The 27,673-nt window shown below is 39.7% G+C and overlaps 1 protein-coding gene across 3 annotated transcripts; it reads right to left on the reverse strand.

Moving 5' to 3' along the window:
* Positions 1–1,554: 1,554 nt before the first annotated feature.
* add3b (adducin 3 (gamma) b) lies at positions 1,555–27,673 on the reverse strand. Of its 3 annotated transcripts, none has more exons than XM_004551545.5 (15): positions 27,384–27,673; positions 19,041–19,271; positions 17,754–17,898; positions 16,943–17,094; positions 15,671–15,751; positions 12,626–12,775; positions 12,148–12,291; positions 10,864–10,962; positions 10,067–10,240; positions 8,163–8,423; positions 7,836–7,952; positions 7,574–7,663; positions 5,650–5,773; positions 3,423–3,518; positions 1,555–3,301 (listed from the first exon to the last, which is right to left on the reverse strand). In XM_004551545.5, the coding sequence occupies exons 2-15, from the start codon at positions 19,239–19,241 to the stop codon at positions 3,051–3,053; spliced, it is 2,085 nt and encodes a 694-aa protein (XP_004551602.1). In that variant the 5' UTR covers positions 19,242–19,271; positions 27,384–27,673; the 3' UTR covers positions 1,555–3,050. The 3 variants fall into 3 exon arrangements, with proteins under 3 accessions (XP_004551602.1, XP_076747736.1, XP_004551601.1); XM_076891621.1 differs by lacking the exon at positions 27,384–27,673 and adding an exon at positions 21,984–22,204 and having other exon boundaries at positions 3,423–3,515; XM_004551544.5 differs by lacking the exon at positions 27,384–27,673 and adding an exon at positions 21,984–22,202.

The raw sequence follows: 27,673 nt of genomic DNA on the forward strand, positions 1-27,673 counted from the left end.
GATAAACAGTTAAAATTGTTAGCCAACAGTATGGATAACAGATGTATAAAGACATGGATTAACTTTTGAAGAATTGGCTAACAGTATAAACTGCAGTAATCATATTAAGAAAGTACAACCTCTTTTAAATGAGACATGAAAATATCTTGGCTTTTAACAGATCTTATAATGTGATCAATGTAGTCTCACATGAACAACAACACATTACATATTATGGCTTGTAATTATTTATTTATCAAAAACTGAGCTGAAATTTAGCACTGATGAAAAACTAAACACACCCCTACTTCTTCCATAGGAATTAAAAGTAGGAGCTATCTGCTGCTAATTAGTAAGTATGAACACCTCCACTAAAAACAGTCGTTTTTGGCAGTTTGACGGTCTGGAGCAGTCGGTTGTGTTGCTAACGATCTTAGAGAAGCAATTGTTGCCGCTGAACAATCTCCGATGGGTTATAAGACAATTTCAAGACAACTAACAAAAACCCAAGAGGTGTATTTCGGACTCAGTTACACTGCAGGCTTCAGTTAGCATGTTAAATGTTAAAGATCATGAAAGTACAAAAAGAAAACAAATGAAAGTGTGGTTTGTATGAAAAGCTATGGAGTTCCCAGGAGAACGCCTCTACCCTTTAAAAAAGTTGCATGTCAGCAACTCATAAGATGTCTGGAACAATGGCTTTTGGATACACAACAACAAGGTGGAGTTATGTGGTTATTGCGCAGCTCGACACTTGGAGAGAACCAAAACAGCAAGGTGGTGGAGGGGTGATGATCGGGGCTTGTTTTGAAGTCAGATGATCTGGGCACCTTACAGTCATTGTGTCAGCCATGGACTCCTTTGTATACCAAAATATTCTAGAGTCAAATGTGAGGCCATCTGTTCAACTGCTAAAACTCAGAGTCGTACAACAGGACAATGATCCCACTGCAGCAAATCTACAACAGAATGGCTGCAGACCCAAAGAAGAGTACGCTTAAATTCCTCAGCAATTTCAGAGACTAAAGTCATGCAGGAAACAATTACAAGTTTTGCTGCTGAAGGCGTTGAATCATAGGAAGTACTTACTTTTGCACACACTGCTTCTGCATTTTGCTCAGTTAAAAAAAAAAAATAGTGATGCAGTATAATAAATCTCATGTTGTTGCTCATTTGAAGTTGCATTTACTTAATTTTAAGGTCTAATAAGGACTAGATAATGTCCTGATATGTAATACTTTAGAAGTGGCAAATGGTGCACCTTTTACCACAAGTGTGTGTAAAATGTTACAAAGCGGATTAACCGTTTAAATTTGTCACCAAGTCATGAAATAAATGACTGTTAAACAGAGTCATAGCTAAATGCAGTTGGTGAATAGTTTAAAGTTGTAGATATCTCAGTTTAAACATCAAACAGATCTAGTTTAAGATGAGTTCAAATAAAGCGATTTAATGACGAAAACAGTTCATGTAAAATTTTGACTGTATAACAATTCTGCGTGCAAAAAGATCGGGAACCACTGCTTTAAATGATCGAGCATCCTTCAGCTAATAACCGAGACAGAAACAGAACAGTTATGGAAACATATCCCAGCTTTTATTAAATCAGGTCATTAAATCAAGGCATTGTTAAAAGGCTGACTTTGAAGCAAGGCGACTGAAGAAAAAAAAAAAAAGGTGATACAAACAGCAATGTAAACAACAGAGGAAGAACAGCATTAAGCACACTAATTACACAAGTAATACAGTTTGTAAACACAAAGCGCTCTGCATGTTCAGTAAATAAGGAGCTTAATTAAGGTGGGTAAAAACCCCCAAAAACAACAGAGGAAGTGTTAAAATATTGTTATTTGATTGTACTGTCACATCTCTATATTTCATTGTTTAACATTTGGTTTAGCGTAACAAAAGAACTTCACAAAAAAAAGAAAAAAGAAAACTATTTACAAAGGCAAAGAATTCACTCCCTTTGGGTTTAAACAAATCATTCACATTATTGACTGGGATGTAAATATATGGCCCTCTAATATACTTTATATCAAACTAACAGTGGCTACAAAGAAAAGCTTTCCATCAGCCAACTACTTAGCCAAAATCTGCCATCAGCATCCGTCACATTCATTTCACTTTCTGCAGCGCAGACGTGCCACTTTCATCCAATGAAGCGATTTCCCCGTCAGTTCTGTAAAAAGTCACTCTTTGTCACTCCTAAACAACGTGCGGCAATCCTCGCTTTGCTGAGCTCTTTCTGATAGTCACAGTCAATTCCTTGTCACAATTACAATAAAGCAGCAACCATGGGAACAATATCACGTGTTAAAAACTACATGAATTATTACTGAATTATCAATCACTGCGTGTTAAGTATAAGAGTTAGTATGTAAATAGACAAAGAAATCATCTCTCAAACACTATAATGTTAATACCTATAATATAAACCGACATATATTATTACAAGGTAGTAGAACTATGACTATGTTCAGTTACAACTCGTACTTCTTATAAGTCTAACCGTCATATAATTTGAATATCTTCAGCCGCTGTTACACTACTGGTATGGAAGTTACATTTTTTTTAAATTGCTAAACAATTTTCTTAGCTGTCAGTATACATTCAACAATGAACTTGTGCAAAAAGGGGGGAAAAAAAAAAATTCACAAATATGTAACACGTCCGATCGGATGCATTAACTTCAAAGCTTTGGCCTGCGTTTGGCTCTCCAGGGCTCTGAGTCACCCCCGTCTCCTTTGATACCCATTTCTAAAACCCGTTAAAAAATATGGGTGAGAACAAAGAACCAAAACAAAAACAGTCCTGCATTGCATTTTGATTTGATGAAACTCCGCTGAGCCCTCAGTGGTCAAATGAAATCTCACAGGAAATTAAACCTTCCGCATTACCATCTACTGGCACATCTCTGAAAAACTTTCACATTGAATAATAGCTGTGAATGTGGGGAACTGGGTGTTCAAATACAACAATGTCCTGGGGGGCTTATTTCACTTCCCTTCAACAAACTGAAAATTAGGAAGGCAATTCAGACGTTTTCATTGCTTTTCGGGTTCATTCGCTCATGCTTCTAGTTTCTCTTTCTCCTCCTTCTTTTTCTTGCTCTTCTTCAAGAATGAAGGTGTGCGGAACTTCTTTTTCTTTTTCTTGGGAGACTTGGTTTGGCTCTCCGGGGTCTGAGGCTCCCCCGTCTTTTCCTTCGTTGTTATGGAGATTTCCACCGTTTCTGAAGTGCTCACGCTCAGCTTGGATACCTCGATGCTCAGATCCTCCTCCATCTCTGCCAAGTGGTCTTTCCCATTGGGTATTGTGTCTGTCATGAGATGAAGCCAACGGAGAGGGATGCGAATAAAAACACGTTAAATTATCCATTTCATTTGAGGCATTTCTTGTCCTTTTTCACTAACTGAAACACCCATTCACTTGCTAATTACCTTGTTTAGCTGGCGTCATTATGGGAGAGAGGGAGAGGGAGATAGTCGAGCCATCAAATGTGGTCATCTCATCTGCATCAGTGGCATCATCATCTTCTGTAAAAGGATTGAAGCTCATAGGGGTCAGTCATCTAACAAAGCAGGTATGAGTCAGCTTAGGCTATTATATGAACAAATAAAATCCCAAGCTGATGTCGGCACTCTACAAACAGCTAACAGGGTTACACAATTCATTCAGAGGGAGAACGGGAATGTTGGAACAAATGTCCCAGGAATCAATCAGTAGAAATTTTCCCCGGCAGCACACATTTTGCAATCTTACAGCAAAGAAGGTATGGATGTATAACTGACAACAGCACTGCACTCTTCAGACTTCCCTTTATGCATCCAGAGCCAAGATCAAAAGCACATCTACACTAATATCTTTTACTTTAGCAACATCTCGATGTCCACAACATTCCCACGTTTTAGGAAACCAAAAAGAGAGACTTTTGGAAATGCTGCCGACCCAGTTTTAGTTTGAAAACTTGAAATATCTAATACCAGGCTTTATTGTACTGTGTGGATGTTGAGGCTGTGGAATCAATGAGGCAGAAAACCACACTGACTTCTTGATCAGACCGTATCAGTTATAAAAGTAAGCTATTATACCTGTTATGACTTTATCTTTTCTGTTTGGGCTCTCCTTCCTCATCACCACAGCTGTTTCTAGTGATGGATAACGCCCTGGGGACCGCTCAAATATCTTGCAATATTTGTTTTGTTTTCTACCACCATGACTGGTTATACTGGTTTTACCTTCAACGACAATTACGCCATATTACTAGCCCAGATAATATTTGTATCCTTCCTCTGTAGTATTTTTAAAAGCAACTAGCTCTACCCCTCTTTCCACATACAAAGGTATGAACAGTGCACCTGATTGGTCATCATTTTCAACTGTGTTAGGTATTAGCAGGGACGCCACTAATATCTACCATGAAAAGTGTTTGTAAAATCTTATGGTAGCACAAGCTTAAAGGTTAGGAGATGTCCTTTTTCTGTCTGGTCAATGTTGAGATTGACCAGATAGCATTTCAGCATTCCCATAATTATTTAGGCACTGACAAAACCTTTGTAATTTTGTTTCCGTATACTACCCGAGTGGATTTTAACTCAAACATTCAGTATGTGATTTAATTGCAGACTTTGATCTTTAAGGCAAGGGGTTTAACTAAAGTATTGCATTAACTGTTTGAAAATTGCCATCATTTTTATACACAACACAAACATAATTGGACAAACCAATGATGAAACTCGTGTGCAGTCAATGACTGCCCGAAGTCTAGATCTCGTGGACATCACTAAATCCTGTGTTTTCTCCCTTGAGATGCTCTGCCAGGGCCTCACTGCAACCACGTTCAGTTGCTCCTTGTTTGTGGGTCTTTCTGCATTCAGCTTGGTCTTCAGTAACTGAAAAGCACGCCCTATTTAGTTTATATCAGCTGGCTGACTCGGCCATTGAAGAACATCTCATTTCTTTACCTTTATAAACTCTCGGGTTGCTTTTGCAGTATGCTATGGGTCGTTATCCATTTGCACTGTGAAGCACGCTTCGATTAGTTTTACAGCATTTGGCTGAATCTAAGCAGAGAGTTCAGCCCTGTACACTTCAGAAGTCATCCTACCGCTTCTATCAGCAGTTACATCATCATTAAACACTAGTGGCCCAGTTCCACTGGCAACCATACATGTTTATGCCATAGCATTGCTTAACCATGTATACCAAATACTTACATCCCCAACTCTACCAAAAACCTCACTACACTCATGCTGCCAGCATGCAAAATGCAAACTAAAAGTATTGAACACAAGCACATTTTAACAACTTTATTCCATAGGTTTCTTAGCTCACATGTTCCAATAGTAAAGCATTTCTGTGATGGAGAATAACAAAGGAGTTACTTTGATGCACAGATGTTTCCTTCCTATACACAGATTTCCCTTTGTTTACAGTCACAATGAGACAAAAGGAGTTTGACACGGCGAGTGTCTCTACAGCTCATCTCTCACCAGTAGGAAGTAGTAGGAAACTTTCCTCCTGTACAAACTTTCCTCCACCCAGGACAAGCTGGCGCTAATTAACTGCCTTGAGCGTAACCTAATGGCACAATTCTTGTGTGGCAACAATAACCACAGCAAACTCAGTAAAGCGTCTGACTAATGTATAAAGGATAGGGAACAGTACCTTCTTGGCCTTGCTGCTTTCTTTCTACCATGCTCTTGTATTCTTCCAGCGCCTTCTCTGTGAGATCATTGAAAGGATTGGGAGGAAGAGAGCGGGTCTGTTCTTCATCCTCAATGATGAAAGCCTAAAGACACGGGAAAACATAAGATGCCGTTGCAGTCAGCTGATGCACAATATTATTTCCAAAAGGTTGAAACAGTTTGTTGAATGTCAAATGTTGAAAGTAAAAACTTTTGTTTGTTTTATTTATTTATTTTAATATATTGGGGCTTTATAAATGTAATAATGGTAACTCCTTTTCTTAAAAGCAAAAATGGGTCAGGGGAATGTTTACCACAGTGTTGCATCACCTCTTCTTTTAAAACCGTCTGTAAACATTTGAGCTCTGACATAAATTGTTGTACAGTTATCAAAGCACAACACCTCCCCCCACCCCCCTTCTTACATGGTGAAGGATTTCAGCTGCTCCAATATAGAAGGACTTCTTTTTTCTACTTTGTTTTTTCGTTAAGTGACAAATGTTCAACTGGTAACCGACTGAACTGCAGACATGGCTGTTTAGCACCCAGACCCTTTCATGATGGAGCCACGCTGATATCACACGCACAGAAATCTCTTGCTTAAATAAGGAAAGGCGTCCCTTATGAAACAAAAAAAACAAATGCAGCATCTGGATAGCAGTACATGTTGCTCTAAAACCCAAATATCATTCATTATTAATGGTGCCTTCACATGAGCAAGTTGCACCAACTCCATTCAGCTTCCATTTCTGAATGCAACGGAGTGGTTTTCTGATGTGCTCCTAAGCCCGTGCACTCGTTTCCACTACACAACTACTGCCTGAGGATGTAAAGATCAAGATGATTTATTACTGGCTTTCAGCACTGCTGCTAGCATGCAGAGATTTCTGTGGATTTCCTGAATCTTTTAATCCTATCGCGTACCATAGATGGTAAAATCTTCAAATTCTTTGCATGCTTATAGCTAGAAACTTTCTTTGCATTATATTTTATTTACTTACAAAATAAAATAACAAATAATCACAGTCTTTTTGTGAAGGTGTTCCAATTAGGATTTATGGAAGGATCATGACTGTTGCTACATGTGTTTAATTGGCACAATCTACATAATTAAAAATCTAGTTCCTCTTTATATTTGCATTTTTGGTTGCTTTCATAAGGAAATAAATGTAAACACTGCGTTAACCTCCGCAATCAAAATCTACAAGAATGTGTGACCTTTTTCAAATTTCAATAAACACGACAGACAGAATATTTTAGTGTGCTATGCTTTTACTTCTGTGTGTTCGGGCTTTTTGGCTACATATTTTTTTTGTAATCTTGACATTTATCAGCCTCCAAAGCTGAAAGATCTGTAGATCAATGGACTCAAATTCCTCAAACCATTCCTGAACAACTCTTGTTTTAGTCGTGTCACATGATCCTGATGAACAATGCTGCTGTGTGTGTTGCAGTCTGAAACACTGTTTAAACTAAGTAAGACCAGGGGAACTACACCTGATACTAATTTGTGGAGAGATGACTGATTCAAAATTCCTGGATCACCAACTCGTAACTGAACGGTTTAAGAAACATAGGTGTGTAAACAACAAGCTATAATCTAATGTTAGACCTTGTATATGGACTTCACTCCAAGGCCACAAATTTGTGTTTAGTTAATTATCTTTGTTTTAACAATGATTGTTAGCAATAAATCCCGTCCGTTGGAAAGACACATTTGTAAGAAAAATGTCTTCATGAGTTGAGCAGCAATTTAGTATGTGGGTTGAGTTGTGCGTTATTTTCAGACGTGCTTAGGCAAATGCAAAACACACTAAAATACCATAACACACACTGCATCATGAAATCCGGCTGCTAATGTTGCAATTTTTTTTTTTTTTTTTACAAATGATACATAAACTTACTGGTCCTGGTATGGTGTCCACAACAATGCCTGCCAGTAACTGAGATTTAGGTCCCGGGGTCATCTGGTCACCTCTGTGTTGCTCTTTTATCTGAACAAACATATTCAACAAAGGAATCTCAGCTTTAGGATTTTGGTTATTAGATGCTATGACTGACATTCAAATGACAGTGTAGCTGTTCCAATCTTTGTGCATTTCTACCGCCCAGGTTTGTAACATCTGGGACCAATCTTGTGGAAAATGTGATCATTTTTCAACTGACCCGGTTCCTCTTATCCAAAACCTCAGTGGGGTCAGTGTTGAGTGGGACAAACTGGTTAGGGTCTTCAATCTTTATTGGGGTGCCAACGCTGTAGCCTGGCTGCGAGGACTTCATCCACTGAGAGAATTTAAATGAAGCAAACACACACATAGATTAATAGCAAGAATTCAGAATATAAAAAAGTGCATTTAAAAAACTTGCCACAAGAGGGCAGGCTAACACAGATAAAAATGGGCACCTCAAAAGACGAGCTTGCTCAGGACACCAAAGCCGATAGGATCAAATCGTTTCATTTCCTCTTACACTTTGACAATAAAATCAACACACCATGGTTTTTGTCCTCGGGCTCACGTCCCCGCTGGGTGACTGTTCAGGAACATTGACCTTCAAGTAGCTGTTGGGTGAATTAAGCCACCGGGTCCTTTCTCTCTGTTGTTTCTGCGCCATAAACTTGAAGGGGCTCCGCAGGCCAAGCTCACAGTCTTCTGGCGGCATAGCCGACACTGTGGCGGGGATTTCGACGTCGTTCTTAGACCGGGGTTTTTCACGGACAATGGGGTTCCGGTAAGAATGGCCCGTTCTGTATCCCTAGCACGTTACACAAGGAGAAAATATTATTGCGGCACACGCACCGAGAGTTTCCCTTTGCCAGAAGTTAGTCTTTGAAATATTTTGCACTATTCTTCTCTGCTCATGGGATAAATAAGAAATATTAACCCAAAACTCCAAACCCCCCACAATTCAAATGATTCACAGGCCACCCAGAATCCACTTACACAATACTTTTAAATATTTAAACGCAATATATACAAACAGCATTTTTGCAGACGCCTCCAGTTTGAAAGGGAGAAGACACAACTTTGGTTTGAAGGAGTGTGTTGTTAACAATACATCAAAGATGGAGAGAGACAACTAGAAAACTAGTGATGGGTCCTTGCAGTATGTAGAAAAGTGTGGTCTGAAGAAAAGCAGTGTAACGCTACATTAAAAACAATCAAAACTGGCATTTCTGCACAGGCAATTTGACAAGTTTGCCACAAAAAATAAATAAAAAAGAAAAATCCCCTCTGCATTGAGCTTTGATCGTCGCAGTGCCAGCAAGCCATTTTTCACAGAGCCGTTCAGTGGAAACTAAAGCTCAGTTTCAAAATGCTTTAAGTGTGACTGAAACACAGTAAACAAATACAATTCAGGGCGTATCAGTCGTAGCATTCATCATCATAAATTTCTGCACAAACTGTACAAAGGAGTGCAAGAGCTACAGTAACTATTGCCAACATGTGTGACAGAATCTAATATAATGAAAAGGTGAACGGACAGATAGGAGGATATTTTTAATTAAGCAGGTACTTTAAAAGGCCAACTCCTCATCCACACCCCTAATCTGTTTCACCTTTCCATCTCATTGCTTGGTTTAGAGAAGTCTTTCCTTTGAGCATTTTTCTTTTTAAATCGTTTTTAAAACCATGCAATGCAATTTCTAAATCACCTTCTGTCAGATACCATTCCTTCATCATTAGCTGTGACCTTTAGCGCAGCTCAGCTTTTTTGTTGTCTTTGTTTGGGAATCATCTCTGACACGGCAACAATCAAACTCCACCCTCTGTCAGGGAAGGTCAGGCGTCCAGTTGCAACGACTGCGCTGGCATTTTCGCCCTGTGGTATACTCAACAGTCTGGAAGAAAATGCCAAATCCTATTTCCAAATTGAGTACACGGGAGTTATTGCACTAAGTGGCTGTGTGGTCCGTGTGGCTGTAACTGCCCGCAGCACGGCTCACCATCTGGAAGCTATGTTTGAGAGGGTGGGCGATCTCTGATCACACAGAGCTAACACAGCTGCAGTCTGTTCCAGCCGGAGCTGTTAGCAGGAAGGCGACTCGAGCAGACAGTCTGACATCTTCTGTGTCCACAAAACATGTCAGGGCCTGGGCATTATCAGCGAGGCTTAAAAAATAAAAATAAAAATCAGGGTGTATGCTTTTACAAAGCCCAGCAGAAGGAGTTCTGTTCTCACAGCTAGAACAACAGTATCCTGAATATTAGGAAATGAAATCTGCAAATATCATAAAACAATATGAGCCAATTACAAAAAAATCAATTTAAGATTAGATAAACAAAAAAACACATGAAGTTTCATTGTGTCCTCTAGTCAGCAACTTCCCGAGGAAGCATGTGAGACAGGAAACTCAAAGCATTGTGGGTAAAAGGCACAGGTCAGGGTTCACTCACCAGGTTGTCTAGCATCCTCATAAGAGACTCGAACTCTGCCTCGCCTATTTTCCACTTGACCTCGTTGTCTATGACGACACCGGCAGCGGCCACTCCCTGGGTCAGGGGCTTAAACTTATCCCTGTCCAGGAGAACGAGGTTGTCCGCGCCGCCTGAACATCTCATAGCGTTCACCTAAACAAAGCCATTTGTACCATCGAAGATTGTGTTAATACAATTTTCACTTGGCATTTGGTGCAGTTACTGAGGATTTCACTCATAAAAATTGGAGATTAATTCTAAAACTTTCTTTTCTGAGACACATCATTTTAATTTCAAAACAATCCATCATAGAATTATATAATTAAACAATTGCAAGTGAGGTGAACTCTGAACACGTCAAAAACGACGGAAAAACCAACACAGTCGAGAAAACAAAAAAATCGCTGCAAAAGGATCTCTTGCACAAAGCAACAGGAGTGTTTCAGGAACACTGCAGGGTTCCACCTGTCTGTAAACAGAGATCACTGACACATATTTGAATCAGCTTTACTCAAGCAAGCAGCACGCTTGATATTAGCTTTGCCTCCATTTCAGGCACTGCTCTGTTTTATGTGTCTGACTCATTTGTAGACAGAGGGGAAAAACATTTCAACAAATAAAAGCTGGAAAATAATATCAGTGACTCACACGCATAAAACTGACTTATGAAGTGTGAAGAAAGGCCACATCGAAGTTAACCAATTGCTTTGACCAGAATGGCGCAATTACACTCCATTACCAAGGGCAGGTAGGATCAAGAATAATGATTTTTATACCTGGATCTCACAGGCGAGCTGTGAGTGGTACATATAGTGGAAAGCTTCTTCTACTGTTTCTCCCAAAGCCAGAAGCCCGTGATTCCTCAGGATCATCAGCTGAAAAACACAAACTGCCACATTAGTACATCCTGAATGTGCATTAATGAAAAATATATGGCTATGATTAAAAGTTTAATTAGACATTTCTTTTAAGAACGCATTTATTAGACCAGAAGCTCAATGACATTCTCACATTTGTCTGTTCCATACAAGGCTACAGCTAAAATAAAATAACGACTGCAGTACAGTAGCCTCGTTCTGTCCAACAGTAACAAATCTGCCTATTAAAGCTTCTTTTTGCACTTTTAGAGTTTACGTTCATGCACATTATGGATCTTTTGTTACTAATATATGAGATATCTGCAGTATTAATATGTTGTGACTGCTGCTTAGCTGGTCGACCCAAGTCAAATATTGCTCTCAGCATTACATTTCACACTAATATTGTGGCAATCCAGGGATGCCATCTGGTACAGACAAGGATATTAAAGCATTTCTAACTTTCTCTCTTTGTAGTCATTGTTCAGCACATTAAGAAGCTGGTGGTGACGATTCAGTTTGTGTTGTTTTTGAGTAATGATTTAACATTTGGTGATATATTTATAAAACTGCCTAACTCTAGATGGTGGGTGAAAAAATGGCAGTGATATGCAGCATTCTTCAGCTATCAGAGATCCAAAATAAAGAAATAAATAAAAATGAGTCACAGAGCTGTAGTTTTCAGCATAGTCTAAATATATGGGACTACCACTGGGGGTGAAAAAAAGAATAAATAAGCAGGCTTCAAGGAAAAACACTTTGGTAGACCAGACTATTTCTGGGCTGGGAGCCCTAGAACAATCTTAGATCGGCTGGTTTAAGCAGCCTCTACCTCTTTAAATTTGCTCATCTGCTTGCAATGATTGCGTGGCAGACATGAGAGCGGTATAGTCTCATCTAACTTTACTTTAAATGTCAGAGTAGTCCCTAAATAGGTGGTTCTAATATTTATTAATTTTTATTATTTTATTTATTTATTATTAAAATGGGTAAACACGCTAAACAAACTGCTTAAGACTATTTGTTGTACCTACACTCCATATCTAAACAAACTAAATATTCTAGTGTACTCAGCTATTTACAGTTACCAACCAGTGGTACAAATACCCCCAGCACATGTGCATACAGTACAACATAATAAGCCCACTCTGTCCCACGTGAACGTGAGCTTGCCACTAATGGAGTGCCTTGCTTTGACAGTACCTTGGCAGTCGGGCCCAAAGCTTTCTGAAACTCCACCTTTGTCTCTTTATCATCCAGGCTGCCATGGTAACCAAAGCACCTCACGTCTCCCAGAAGCAAAGCCTCTTGGGAAATGGGCAAGATTCCACATTTCATCGAGGACACCTGTTAGCATGGGATAAAAACAACTAAGCGTGTGACACACCAGCATAAACAGAGGAGCCTTTTTCGCTGTCGGGCACAAATAAAATGGTGCACACATCATGTGCTGTGCATTTTATAGCAAAGCTTCAAAGAAAATGGTTAAAAAAAAAAAAGGAAAAAAAAGAAAAAAGAGAGAGAGAACAGAAACTGCATTACAGACTGCCAGCATCTAAAATAACTAGACATGCAGGGGGCTGCCTTTAACTCAGCCTTCTTCGTGTGATACCAAAGTAGTATTTAGCAGCAGCTTTGATTAAAATGAAGCTCATTTAATATTTGCCCCAAGCGTACTTACAGCGGCTGTAACTGCGGTGTGTGCATGGATGATGCATCTCACATCAGGGCGCATTGAATAAATGGCAGAATGGGGAGCAAATCCAAACTGGTCGATGCCCAGATCAGTAGAACCCTGGTCTACAACCTCACCAATTATGTTGACCTTCACCTAAATATTGGAGAAAACAAACAAACAACAAGCAGAGATTTGTGAGAAATGGGAGCTGGCTGTTTAGTATTGTCAGCAGTAGTTGTAGACGTAGTACTTTAAAAGAATACCCAACTCTGGTTTGCTTTTTTTTATAACACTATAAACCTTAAGGTAATAATTGCCTGCAGCGTGACTGAACCATTAAAGGTACCCTGTGGAGTTTGTGTCTAAACAAGGTCATGTTTACAATTGTTAATTACAAGTACACATTATGTGCATGCTTAAGGTCTAGCAGAATGTTTTCTTCTCCTTAGAAGTGCATTTCTTTTAATAGTTTAGAATATGCAGTGTTGTTTTTCTTTCCTTTATTTTTGCGGGGGCAATATGACTACTTCTGTAACCTGTCGAGCAGTGAAACAGTGTGAGGTGGATGACAGCAAACAGCACAGAACCACACTTGTGTGTCGGATACTTTTCATATCCTTTCTTTGATATGCCATTGTCTCAAAATCAAACAGTTAATTAAATTAACAAATTTCCCCAAGACTACGACTGGTTTCGGATTCATTTTTAATGAACTTGACTTCATTTAACACTGGTTTACTTTAAGTAAATCAAATAAAAATCCTATTAGGATCTGAGCTCTTGACGATTTTTCATTTTTAGAATGACAACTGCAAAAACCAAAAGCTAACATTAAGGAAAAACGTATGCTTTTAGAGTGCGTCAGCTGTCAGGAAGTGTAAGACCACTGCATGAAAGAGAACGAGCCAACTGGCAATAATGTAAATTTACAGCTGACTGACCCTTCCGGTCATAACAGAACACAAACACAGATTTTATGCTGTTGTTAACTGTGTGATTTCTGATGTTTAAAGCGTCTGTGTATCTGCTTAAAATCATTTTGTAAAACTTTACGGCTGGTCACATTATTGGGGTGGTACCTGTTCACCTGTCAGCTGCAGGAGGAGTGTGTGAATGCCCTTTCTTGTGACTGCAGAATGATTTTGTGTACCGTATTTCCCGGACTACAAAGCGCACCTGAATATTAGCCGCACAAGCTAAAATCAGGGGAAAATCCTGTTTTGTACATACATTAGCCGCACCTGACTAAAAGCCGCAGGTGTTTCAATGTTGACTTATCATATGTAAGAGAATATGCACAAAGGGAATTGTCAGGAAAGAGATGGCTGTTTGGAGACACACCCCTTTTATTAATATTTTGAAAAACAAGTTATGGGTACATATTTGCACATGTAGTACATAACAGTAACCTACAGCACACCAGAAAAATAGATTCAGACTACCTTTTAGGCTCAGGTGCAGTGACACGGCTTTAACAAGAAGAAAAGTCAGTCATTCACCATCTTTCTCTTCTTCCTGCGCTCTAAAACCACCAAAGTCCTCTTCTCCAATGTCGGAAACGAACAGGCTCAGGATGGCTTCGTCATCCACTCTCCGCTTCTCTCCTTCGTTGTCACTTTCAAAACCAAAGAAATCCTCGTTGTCAGTGTCAGAGTCGAACACCCTCAGAAGGGCCGTGGCGGTGTCCTCCTCTCCATCATGCAGCAGTCCAGCCCTTCAAAATCCGTTGGTGATCGTGGATGTTTTCGCACTTTTCCACGCTGTCAGAATCCACCGGTGGAGTTGGGCATAACTTGCTTTTCGCAAGTTTATCGCCGCTCGTCATCCACGCCTCCCGCTGAACGCGTAGCGCTACTTTGAAGTTTGTTTTTCGCGCTACTTCGTACGGCACTACGTTTCCTGGCGGACGGACATGTGACTAACATACCACTCTTGAACCCCGATCCTTCCGCCAGGCAACGTAGTGCCGTACAACAGCGGAACAAACAAAACAAATCGTCTTACGATATCACAAAAATCATGGAAAATCCATAGAAAAGCCGCACCTGACTAAAAGCCGCAGGGTTCAAAGCTTGTGCAAAAAGTAGCGGCTTATAGCCCGACAATTACGGTACTTTACATTCAGTCCAATCATTATTAATTCACATCTGTTGCCAGGTACATGTCGTAAATAGAGATGTACGTATTGACCAGTGAAAAGCCGGTCAGCCTACCATATGTTCAATTACAAACTGGTCCGTTTCATGCATATACAACATGCAGCACACTCACAGCCACACACTAAAATGATGTTAGTGTGGAAACACATCACTGTGAGTGAAGACACAAGGTTCACCAAAATAAACCACGGTTGGTCTTAATGAGGCACTTAAATCATTTTCACCCAGCTGTACATGGACATTTTAAAGAAGCTAACAAAGGCCAAGTGGCTAAAGCTAAAGCTAATCAGATCTCAGCCTGGCGTGAGCAACAGATCAAAGCATTCGTGAGGAAAATGGAGATAAGTGAACAAAAGAAAATAGTCAATATCCTGCTAATTCAGTACAGTTTTACTGCAGTTGCCTCAAGACGTTTTATATTTTAAGGTAGAGATCCTACAATAAAATACTGGAATACTAGAAACGATTTAAGTACCGGATGTTTGTTTTGTTATATGAAGCTGATGCAACTGCTTTTGTTTGAAAGGCAAAATATGTATATGGTAAAGGTGAGTGAGCAGCAACTAATTTTCAGTTAACTATTTGTCCCGCTTTCCAGTAGCAAAGCACTTTATTTTCACTTGTTCTAAATAAGATCCTGAAACTTATAGTTTGAGGCAAATTGTAAAGTTTAATCATTTCTTTTAATCATGAAAATAATATTTGGCGTTAATGAAAAGTTACTTTTTTGTCTGTATATGCTTTTAGTTAGTTCTCAGAAAGAAAATCGAAATCAACAGAAACTGGTAGTACAAATAAATGGGAATCAGAATTGGCCAAATAAACTGCCATCTGTAGTACTAAAACTATATTCCCAACTAAAAATAACACACTCAACTACTTTCCTTACCAAATTTGCTGCCGTCACTTCAGCAAAAGAAAGACCTCGTGGACTGATGAGAATGTGGTCCTGCTCTTTACTGACACGTACCTATGACAAAATAAACACATGAGTAAAGTGGCGAAAAGCTCAAGTTTGATGTACAAAAATCAAGAGGACAGTGGCTTAAATGCAAAACAGGGGCTTCAGAACAAGAGTCCCAAAAAGAGCTATGTCTGTTTTTATATAGTCTACATGTATCTTCATGTAGCATCAATGTGGCTGCCCTTTCTGGTTTCATTACTCTTTGGAATATTTCAAACTCACTGGCAGAAAATGCTTAAAAATTGCTTTGGTTTTGTTTTGCAGATAAATGTTAGCAGTGAGAGATAAAGCCTCACTCACACAGACCCAGGTGATACAAATCATTGACCGCTTGGCAACCTCAAGTTGCCAGGTAAGAATGTGTATTCCCCAGCTGGTTGGTAAGTGCTTGCTGGCTGTTACTGGGTGAAATCAGTCACACAGAGGGCGGGGCAGTCAAATCATCATCTTCCATACAAACTATAGGTGACAATGGTTTTTTTATGTAGCACCATACGACTCTTTGCAACCAGTCTCACCTACCTACTGCCAGCAAACCTCAGCAGCCTTTTCCAAACCGTTGGGGAATACACATTTTTTCCTAGCAACTGATGGTTGGAAAAGCATTGTCCACTGGTGACCAGGCCCATGTGACGGAGGCTTTATACACTGCATATCCTGTGACTATCCTTTAATATAAATTAACTGATGTAAAAGCTTTGAGGCAGCATTTTTAAACATTTGTCTAAGTAAAAAAAAAAACAACCACCACTGCTGCTGCCATGAGGAATGAAATCTCTACATTTACAATGTTTATTTTTTTCTTTTCAAGAGGGGTTAACACTGTCTAAGAGAAGGAAGACACATTTTCCCAAGTCAAGGGTAAAGAAACTCTGAACCACAGACAAAAGCTTTTTTTTAACTTAGAAAAACTCAAAAATGTGTCTGTCTTTGCTTTGTCTTTGGGGAATATCAGAACCTAACATTCTGATGTTCTCCAAGGTGTACATCAGATGTATGGTTGTGAATTCTTGCTTCATATTCACAAACCTTACTTTTCTATGCCATAAATAATATATAGTTTCTGAAAATAAAGTGGTATTCCCCTTTAAGCCTTCCAGGTGCCAGAGAACAAGGAGCACACATAAAGAAACACAAACCTCGTGCTGCATACATAAGCAGGTGTGCACTGGAGCATGATTGTGAAGTTGTACTCACAGTAATGTAGGAGCTTGTAAAGCGAGCCCAGCTGAAGAGGTCAACGAGCCTGTAGAGGCTGGCCAGCTTGCAGCGACTCTGTTTCTCCCCTTTGGCAAAGGAGGGAGACTCTACGCCATACAAGTCATTGACTGGGGTCACCATCCCGATGCCTGCCACAGCACATAACATCATCTGTACATTGCAGTGCATCCGAAAAATGTACAAGCATGTTTACATGATTTGTTTCCACAGTATGTAAAGTCAAACATCCCGGGGAACATGAGTCTCCTCAGCTGAAGATTGAAAAAAGGGCCCTACTCAGAATTCCCAAAGTGTATCTGAGGGTATTTTGGGGATGTAATACCATATAAGGCCATTAATGATACAGGGCATTAACTTTTATAGCCACTTTGGCTTTTTAAAGGCGCAGGTCTGCCTCAACTCTTCAAAGCATGTTCTTACATTTTCCAAACATTTACAGTTTTGATCATTAAACTGTCTAAAACTATAACTTCCCAGTGTCAGCTCTGTGACCTCCCACTGAAACACAGGGGTAAAAGGTCAGGCCAGTATAATGAACACTGCAAACTGCTATACTTGATTACTCAGACTGGTCATGAGAGTTACTTAATAAAAGCACTATTGAGCATTTTATGCTGTTTCAGGGTTGTTGAGTGTCACAGGAGTTGGGGAATTCAGCCTCCAACAATGAAGATATTCAGTCTGGCTGATGCACACTGACGCAGGATACACGTTGAATGACAAACAGGCCGAAAGGGACATAAATGGATACATTCAGACGCACACACGAGCACACGAGGCCACTCACTGATGGGAGCAGTCAAGGGGCCTGCCCCTCCCGTGGTGCTGGCCATGACCAGGTCAGCAATCTGCCTCAGTGCCATGAGACCTGTAGGGTTGTTGCCCTTAGTCAGCTGGTCCTGAATCAGACCTTCTAATTCATCTTTAAACACCTGCAAACAAAACCAAATAAAACTTTTTTATAGTAGGAGATGTGGTACAAAGAAGCTAAAACCTAGCAACTCATGTATACGCAGCCTATCTTTGTCCTACTTCCAACACCTTCACAGGATGTGTGGGGAAGCACAGCGAGCTTTCAGATGCTCCTTATAACAACTATACACAAATCACCAGACCACTAAAAAAAAGCTCTTTGTGTACATCTGTGAAAAGGGGGTTCACTAGAAGAAGGAGCTGGCATTAAACTTGACCATCAATTTCTGCGTCAAGTGTAGCCTGTGAATCTTGAAACGACATCATTTTCTCCTGAGCTGCAACTAAGCTCAGGCATTCTGCTTCATCCGACCACGGTTCCCATGGTGATGTGATGAGCTCCACTTGTTTGGTGGGTTATGCAATCACAGATGAGTGTGGGCTCGTCTTATTTCCATGCACTTCATTGGTGTGTACTTATTTCACATCCCTGTACTTACACTGACTGTGTGCTGTCTCCTCCATTTGCTCTCCATTTTATCAATTTTTTACTGAAGCAATACTGTGTATTATATGCACTGGTGTTTATATTATTCTGTCTTTTGTCAACGAGAGCAGATCACATAATAGAACAGATCTCTAAATGATGCAAATTATATCCTAGGGTGAATCTCTACATTATTTAGGCTGAGTTTTTGCTGTGCTGTCTTATTATTAACTTAACTGAAATGTACCTAATAAACTGACACAGGCTTAAGGACAACAAGAAGTGCTACAATTAGGATTTTAAGGAAAATAGTGAAAAATGCCTCCAAGTGTAGTTTAACTTTAAAAATGAGTCACTGATACACAGAAAAAGAAGCAGACTAACACTAACCCCCTTTGTAAAGTAATGATGATAATAATAATATTAATAATCTGGACAGTAACAATGGTAGAACCATTTACACTTAATTCTGTAAGCTAAAGCTAACCCATATTAAAATAGAATGCAGTATATTAAATGATGTGCACATAAACAAGTAAAAAATACATGCACTACAATCAGCATTGAGTAAAGGGTAGAGTGTATCTCTCTGGGGTTTAAAGCTCTGTTTATTACTCATACACAGTGAAAGCTTGTGTGTAGGAGGCTATTTGTATGAAGCCTCTTGCTACATACTGGACTCTGCAGGATCTGGGTGACCCTCTTCTTCTGCTCCATCATGTTAAAGTCCTGCCTCAGGTCCGGTGACATATTCTTGCTCCGGAGATACTCAGGGTCGCTCTCATCCACGCGGTCAAAGTAGCGCTCCTTGGAGTCGTTGCTGGACAAGGCCAGGGTCAGAGACCCCACCGTCTGCCTCACATCCACCAAACTCATATCCTCACCGCAAGGCCTCCCACTCTTCCTCTGGAAGAAAGGAGAAAACATCACAGCTCATTTCGCATTCAGGCTGTCAAGGCAACTGATGTTGTTTTAACAGAAAAGATGCTGGATGGGTGCAATAGTGACTAAAGTAATTACAGAGAAGGAGATAAAAGAGAGGTGATTATTGTTATGTGACTGGTGCTGCTTGGAAAGGACAAAAGCTGGTGCTTTGCAAAAATGACAAGTTAGTCACAGCTACTGTGAATATAATAGCATTTTTGTTTTATTGCGATCAGTACATTTTACTTACTTTTCCCCACAAACACGCACAGAACCAACACATTTCTGTCTCTATCATTCCTCAGCGGTATATTATGTTTTATCAGAGAACACTGGCAACACTTTGTAATAATCACTGCCAACAGTAAATGATTAATAGTGTTTATGTCAACTGGTCATTCGTTTGCATAACAAAACAGTACTTACCAAAGTTTTAGAAATATTTGTTGCAACTTTACTGTTAAACAGCTAAATAATACTTACAGATTGTTTACAATCCATTGATTCACACTTAGGTAAACACTGTTTTATTGTTTGCTGACAGAAACGACAGTTTATCTAACCATCAAGTTATTCTAAGCCTTAGGCATGAATTTCATTTCAGCAGGAAATCACTCGGTAACTTGTGTTGTTACCGGGATCTCCTTTTAACTGTTTGCCGTAACCTTCTACGTAACCTGACGTGCACAGCCCGAGAAATGTAACTACACGTCAGGTTGACACAGCACGCAACAACCTGAAAGGCGCGAAATGCTGCGGTGCAGGGATAAAAGGAGTTTTTGGTTAAGTTAGGTCATCTTCACTGTGTCATTAGCATTTTTAACAGAGACAATTATTCAACACCATGTCTAAAGAACAGACAACATTGTGACTATTTCACATTTGGTTGATATTAAATTGGTGACACCATTGTGGATTCTTTCAGATTCTTCACAACGAATGTTGTATAAGTCCGGACAGACATGGATATAAACTGCAGCCTTACGGGTTGGCAGACAAATACAACTGAAAGGCAGTATTTCCAGTTTTCTGTTACTTAGTGGGTTTCAGCACCAAACTTCAACATCTCCTTCCTCTCCACACAGACTGAGGCCAATTTATACACTGTGAGAGGAAAGTAGCAACAGCTTCAACTCTTCTGTTCATCAAGAAGCTATAAAGCATGGCCAGCAGCAGAGCCAGGCATGAAGGGCTTAGGTGGTTGCCTAGGGTGCATAATATCAGGGGGAACTGGCACGCCAGGCTTTCTTTTCTTTTTTGGTTAAATCATGCTTACAGCAACAAGTTTATTAACAAAAACAGTCTTTTAACTACAATAACACAAACTCCATCCCCTGAACTGTTGACAAGATGATGGAATAAACAGCGGCTGCCATCATGAGGTAACCATCCATGTAACCAGTGCATGATAGCATCCCTACAATCCAAACTAATCTCAAGCCAAATTAGAGGAAGCCTTAAAGCTCCTTGTTTATGAAAAGAATGATATCGGTGAACAGCCTTTTTCGTCCACAGGACGAAATCTAAATAATAAGACTTTATGATAAAATGATACGATTTCAGCAACAGAACCAATCTACATACTTACAATTTCCAAAGTTATGCACACGCACTTGTTCGTAAGATGTTACAGAGGTTTGCCAATAATCTCGATTTAACAAAACAAACAGGAGCTAAAGTTGTGTTTGTCTTTCCTCTGAGTTTATTAACTTTCACAGGGTTACCTACAGCATCTACTTGTGTCCCCACAGGCAGAAAGTTGCAGGCATTTACACCACAGTGGTATCTTTGTTTGTTTAAAAGACACGTAAATAACTAAATAAATCTGTTTTTCCTAACCTCAAACAAATGAGGTGTCACACAGAGAGCCCCGGCTTTACTGTTCAATCAACTGTTGACATCTGCCTTCCAGACATTTTTATTTTACTGTTAATACAAATGTGACTGGTTTATTCAAATCAAAAACAGTCAAACAGCTTTATTTAAACATTCTTGTCATGTACCCGCCTACATTTAAGTCATCATTATTGACAGTTCCAATAACTACATAGGATGCAACTTTACTATTGATAAAGTAACTAACTTGAAATATGACAGCAAATAGCCCAGAAGCATTGGAAATGCACACAGACGTAGTTAAGTCTAAAATAATGAATCTACTAATTAAACATTTTTGTAAAGACAGGCAGTAGATTTGAGTTTATAATTAATTATAATAATCTTAGCTGTTTTGGGAGAAAAGAGCAGGCCGTTCAACCAAAACATTTTTTTTGTTAAAAAAAAAAGGGGGGGGGGGGGGGGGGGCGAGGGGCACCGAATCCAAAGGCTACAGCCGGCCCTGGTCGCCTCATGCAAATGAGATATTTTGAAAAGCAGCGTGCGCCTTTGATGCTGCAGCGTTACCTGATGTGGGGGTGGAGGGAGATACAGCTAGGTCTACTTCACATTAGGCCGGGAAACGCAACAATTTCACTCCACTAAAGCAGAAATAACACTCTCACAGCTGTTTTCATGGCAGCCTGTAATCAACCACTCGATGCGTGGCATCAAATTACAACTTTTAACCGTTACTGCAACGAAAAGTAACGCAGAGGGGGATGTATTAGCCAAAGCTAGAGGTACGAGCGGAAGAAAAAAAATCAAAGCGAGCACATGAACCCAAAAGTAAAACTGTTACTGCAAGTTGAAAATTACCTGAAGCAAAGTTCTCCTAACTACCTCCGGGCGACGTGACGTCGAATATCTCCTGAAACGTGGATAAAGGTGAGCCACGCGGATATTATTCCCAGTTCGGATGCATGGTTTTGGGGGAAAACAGGCTTGCAACTTGTGCTGCTACAGTATCCAGACGAAGCAGCAGGCTGCCCGCTGCGGGTAAGTAGTGAGTTGAAGAGTGAAGATTGGCTGCATGGAGGAGGGTGTGGGTGTGTTGGTGTGGGAAAGAGGAAAAGTGACCATGTGACTTCACTTATCCACCCACTAGAGCGTTTGTATTGAGCGGGACAAAAGCATGGCCACTCAGAGCTTAGTTTTTCCACAACCACACTGTAGCTTTCCTGTAATATTACTTAATAAACCTTATTCTTAAAATCCCCCCCAGGGAATATCTTACAGGCTTGCAATAATTTTTGGTGAGGATTTGAAGTAAAGTTTGTGTGTCTGTGTGTGTTTTTTAAATTACTCTTCTCTCCTGCTCTCTGCCTCTCAGTGTGTGATTCATTAACTCCTGCCACTTCATATCATAAATAACTGAGACGCCTGTGATCCAACTGCAGCTCCGAGGAGGTTTACATCAAAGCTGTATGCCTCAATCATACAAAAACAGAATATTTCAAAGCCAGAATAAGTGCCCCCCCCCCCAAAAAAAAAAAGTTTTCCACAATATAGCATATTTGCTTACAGAAAGCAATTCATAAAGTGTCTCAAAGACGAGAAACTATAACAATTCTCATTATTTTATTCACATCACACTTACTTTTCCCGAATTCACAAGCACAGCATGCCCACTTCACTTGTAAAGTAAAAAAAGACCACCACTTAATGTGCTGGCTGCACAAATCATATTTTTTGAACGGCCACATTGTTGTGCAAGGTTCTTTTAGACACGCTGCTTTTCTTTAAGTGAAATAAGATGGTTCTCTCAACAGAAATAAGGAATAAGATCAAAGTACAACTGAATGCAAGGCTGTGCAGATTTGTGTTAAAAAGAGCAGCCACCTCTCTACTCTTTTCTGCTTTGCTGGTCACCCTCTACGAGCTGTAGTGTAGCAATATTCAAATGCACTCCTTGTTAAATGAATGCAAGTCTGGAATTTCCAATTTTCTCAGTACGGCTTCCGTCAGCCCACAGATGTATTACCGCTTTTATTCACGCACAATCGGGCACACTCGTACCAAAATCTTGATTTTGAGATGTAAGAGAGAGAAGGATTAGATCACTGACTGACACAACAATTGCAGGAAACACAGTGGAGTCTTGGAGGCGGGGCAGATATGTGGACATATGGGTTGATGTAATGAAAAGCAGAACTTTCTCACTCTGGAGCAGCGTGACCCCCTAAACTCCCCCCTCCGCTCGGAACCCTGCCTCCCTGTTACTGGCAGGGTTCCCACCAGAAACCACAAGCAAGCTTAAATGTCTGCGCACAACATCCTCCCACCTTCCAAGCACCACATTCTTGCTGGCTATTTAAACTTTTCAGTGAGGCCAGCCTATCCTGAAAGCAACTCACCAAATGTCAGGTGTTATTACTTGACGACTCATTCATACAGATTACTGTTGAGGATACTGATGTCCGCTACTGGAATCCCACCTTTTTCTTGTCAAAAACCTACTACTGCTCTGCTGGATGTGACATTGAAATCAGACATACAAATACTGCCTGAATAGATCAAATGAAAGCATGTAGCCTACAGTAGAGTAAAACTCTGGGAAATAATCGTATAATTCCTTATAAGATTAATCAAAGAGATGCAATATAAATACCGATGCAGAATTGTTGCTCTAAGTAAAACCATTCCTGCAGAACATATTGGTGAGATTTGGTATAGTTAGAGTTAAGTTATAACCACTAACTGTGTGGTGAAAAGTGAAAAATAAAATAAAACTCAGAAAGTAAAGCAAACACAGCAAACTCCATTTCAGAGTGAACAATAAACTCAAGAAAAACTGCAAAGCATGACACCAAAAAGTCACAGCTGACTTTCTTTTCTAAAGGCTTAGAGAAGAGTAGGCGAAAGCTTTCAGGGTGTCATGCTAGATGAGGGACCAGCGTGTGAACTGGAGTAAACCCAAAGTAAAACCCGGGAGACATAGGCACAGGGAATGGTGATCAGTGTCATGTCATGGTTGAACTTAAGAAAGATATCTGGCCCTGTGGAAGGCACAGCGTGTTGGGATGTGTGTAGCCACCTTTTGACCTGTGGATTTATCTTTTATCTCTGCCCTTGATGGGTTTCTTGGGGGGTTATGATCACACCAGTGCTAGTGCTTTATCTCTTTTCTCTGTAGGGAAAAGCTGACAGAGGGATCTCTGTTCTTTAACAGGTACGTAACACAGCATGGAGATTGTTCAGTATAGGCATCACGTAGAGTTGTAGTTTAAATAGTTTCCTATAGATGACAGAAAAGGTAAGAAACTACTTATTACACAACAAAGAACAATTTCTGCTATTGTGAAATTATATATATATATATATATATATATATATATATATATATATATATATATAGTTTGAATGCTGAGTGTTTAAGTGTGCAAGCAATTATTCAAACCAAATTCATCAATGAAGTCTGATTTATGATTAATAAATGACTAATATGTTGATTAAAAATTTAATAATTAATGCCTGTAAAATTCTTCCAAACAGTTAGATCAACATGAGGTAAAAATATCTCGAGTTTCTGTATATCAAATGCCAAAAATATGAGATAATACATTTCCCATAATGCAACTGCTGTGCTATTTTTTTAGAGCATTCCTTCCTTATTTTTTCAAGTCATCATCAGTGTTTTCTTTTTCCTTAGCAGTCAGAAACTGCTAGTATTTAGCACTGAACATTATCATGATGACTAATTTCGATCGAGAGAGAGAGAGATGTCAACTTTATTTCAGGTCCTTGCAAGCATGGTTGCCTTGGTAACCAATGCTTATGCTGTGTGAGGCAAAATTAGTAAGGGAAAGAGAGAATGGGTGCCAGATAACATGGCATCAAGAAGAAAGATTAGAAATCGACACAAACTGTACCGTTTCACAGAAATACACAGAGTCGAACTAATCATCTCATAAATATAACCCTGATTACCCCGTCTGCATGACTGATGGATCTTCTTTATAATTAAGCCACAGGGTAAAGACCTGTTGTATTTCTCTTTTAACCAAAAGCATTCTGTGCTGATTACCTTGAAGACTTAAATCATAGCTCTGACTTTCAGACATGTTTGAAATATTAGTCGTAACCATTACGTTGCACTCACTCAGCCAGACATTTAGCCTCTGAACACAGAGGCACACACTATAGAGAGTTTTGCTTATTTCCCCCTTTCTATTTTGTGATTCTGTTTTGCAGACATTATGAATAAGAATTTTTTTTTGAATTTATTTGTGTCTAATTTCTTTCAGTTTTGTCTATTTGCATGGTATGGCTCTGTTTTATGACCACTGCACATGGCATTAAATCAGATACAACATGAAGAGGAGGAGATGGGATGAAAGTGGGTTGCAAAGTGGCTTACAGATGGGAAACATCTACAGGCAAAGTAAAGCAGGTGCTCTTTGAGATTTGCCAACTAGATGCATTGATATGGGCTGTCACTGAGATCAGTAAATAGGGATTAATGAGTTCTGCTACTACTTGACTTCACGGCCTGTCTGAATTAACTCCATCCATCCCTCTCTCCATCCTTTCATTCATTTTCTTTCACTTATCTAATTCAATGTTGCAAGGATGCTGGAGCCTATCCCAGCTGTCATAGGGCAAAAGGTTGAGTACTACCTGCACTGGTTGCCAGAAAGATAGCCAGTGTCCTGCACTCTATTTAATTCACATTTTTTAAGCTGAGAGACTCATCAGAGCCTTCTTTATGTCAGTGACTTCTTTAAATGGTCAGTTTCTAAAACATATTCCTTTAAACAAGGTCCTTTAAACTTTGATCAAATGAAAGGTCCCAAATAGAAACAAGAACATTCCTACTGACATCTTTCTGATAAATAAAATACACCTTAGTTTGTAGAAAAACTCAGACACAGACGTTTTGGAGAGGAAACCTTTTAAATTTTCTTTAAAATTTCTACTACAAAACAATGCCATTGTTTTGGTAACTTCACATAAATATATATCACTCCACGTCTTGCTAAAAATGGTCGTGCTACTCCCACTCAGCAGGGTGGGTGGCAACAACAGAGCGCATTTTGAACCTGAAACAATTTACATTGTTATAGTTGGATCGGTGCCTTCACTGCATTTACGTGTAGAACTGCGTCGGCACACGCATGATCACACACTGCCGGAGACATATTCAAACACACACACGTCGCAGCACTATGGAAAGAGACAGACTTTGTTTACCTAAGGGGAAGAGCTGGCTGTAGTCCCTACTGCGGTTGTCTTTGGATGGCCTCCATGTTGGAGATCTAGCGGTTTTGTGTGGTTCACTTTAATTGAGGCTGAGGTGGTGGCCTGGCTAACAGATCCTTGCATGTTGTCACATTCAAATCACAACTACGAAAAAATGAGGTGGTAATGTGGTAAATTTTCCATAAACCTCTCACATTTGTGCAAAAACCTGACATTTACTATAAACTGACAAAGTACCTACATGCAGTGCAGTAAAAGCCATTTATTATCAAATTAATTTAGCAAGGAGATGATGACAGCGTAAAACTTAATCTAACGTGAAAACGTCATAAAATGAAAACTGTGTCTAAGTGTAAACGGCAACAGGAACAATTGATTGCATGGTTGATAGGGTTTGGGTCATGACCTGCTTTTGGGTTTTATGGCCGTCTATAACTCGCATCACCAGGCACACACATTATGAAATCCCGTGCTGCCCTAGCTCCACATCTAAAGTCAACAAATGCTTGTTCGGAGTAATGTTTCTGGAGAGTGATGCTAATTGAAAACATCTGTTTGAAGCCTCTGCAGCTGGAGGTAACCCTGCCGCAGCAAACAGGCCAGTTAGGCAGTGACAGACGACTACCATGTTAAATCTAGAAAAAGCAGTAAATAGAGATGCAACACAGTCTCTCTGTAAAAAGCAGCAACTCAGAAACTATTTACAGGTTTGCTGTAACTGAAATTTCATATGGTGTTTACAAAAAAATCACTCCACAAAGGATGTATCACAATCTGTTGCTGTAAGAAATCCCATTCTCCTGGGCCATAAGGTGTCCTTTATCTGTTATTAGTGTACTAAAAACATACACTTTCCTTTCCAAAAGCTTCAAAGCTTGCATAGAAAAAAAATAATTAAAAAAAATCATCCTGCCATGTAACTTATTTGCTTTGATCTTAGCTCTAGTAAATGCCTGCTCTCATGGATAAAAAGGTAAAAAAAAAAAAAAAAAAAAAAAGTAAATGAACACAACTTACATTGATTGCTGTCTCTACACTTATCCTGCAGCAGAATTCTTCACGTTTTATTTCAAACTCCCACGATTCCAGCCGTTGTTGGATAGCTGTTTACATTATCACTTTGAAGAAGGTCATCTGGTTTCCCAGAAGAGAGGAAACTGCTGCTTTGCCTCTGATCTCCTGAACTCCCTCGGCTCCTCTTGTCACAGCGGCTGTCTATTCTCAAAAGGAATGGAAGAAAACTTGACCAAGCATTTTGAATGGACTGGACTGCACTGAAAAAAAAAATGGGAGGGACAAGCTTCCAC

The sequence above is a fragment of the Maylandia zebra genome, linkage group LG13 (genome assembly GCF_041146795.1).
Source record: "Maylandia zebra isolate NMK-2024a linkage group LG13, Mzebra_GT3a, whole genome shotgun sequence".
In the NCBI taxonomy this organism is placed as follows: domain Eukaryota; kingdom Metazoa; phylum Chordata; class Actinopteri; order Cichliformes; family Cichlidae; genus Maylandia; species Maylandia zebra.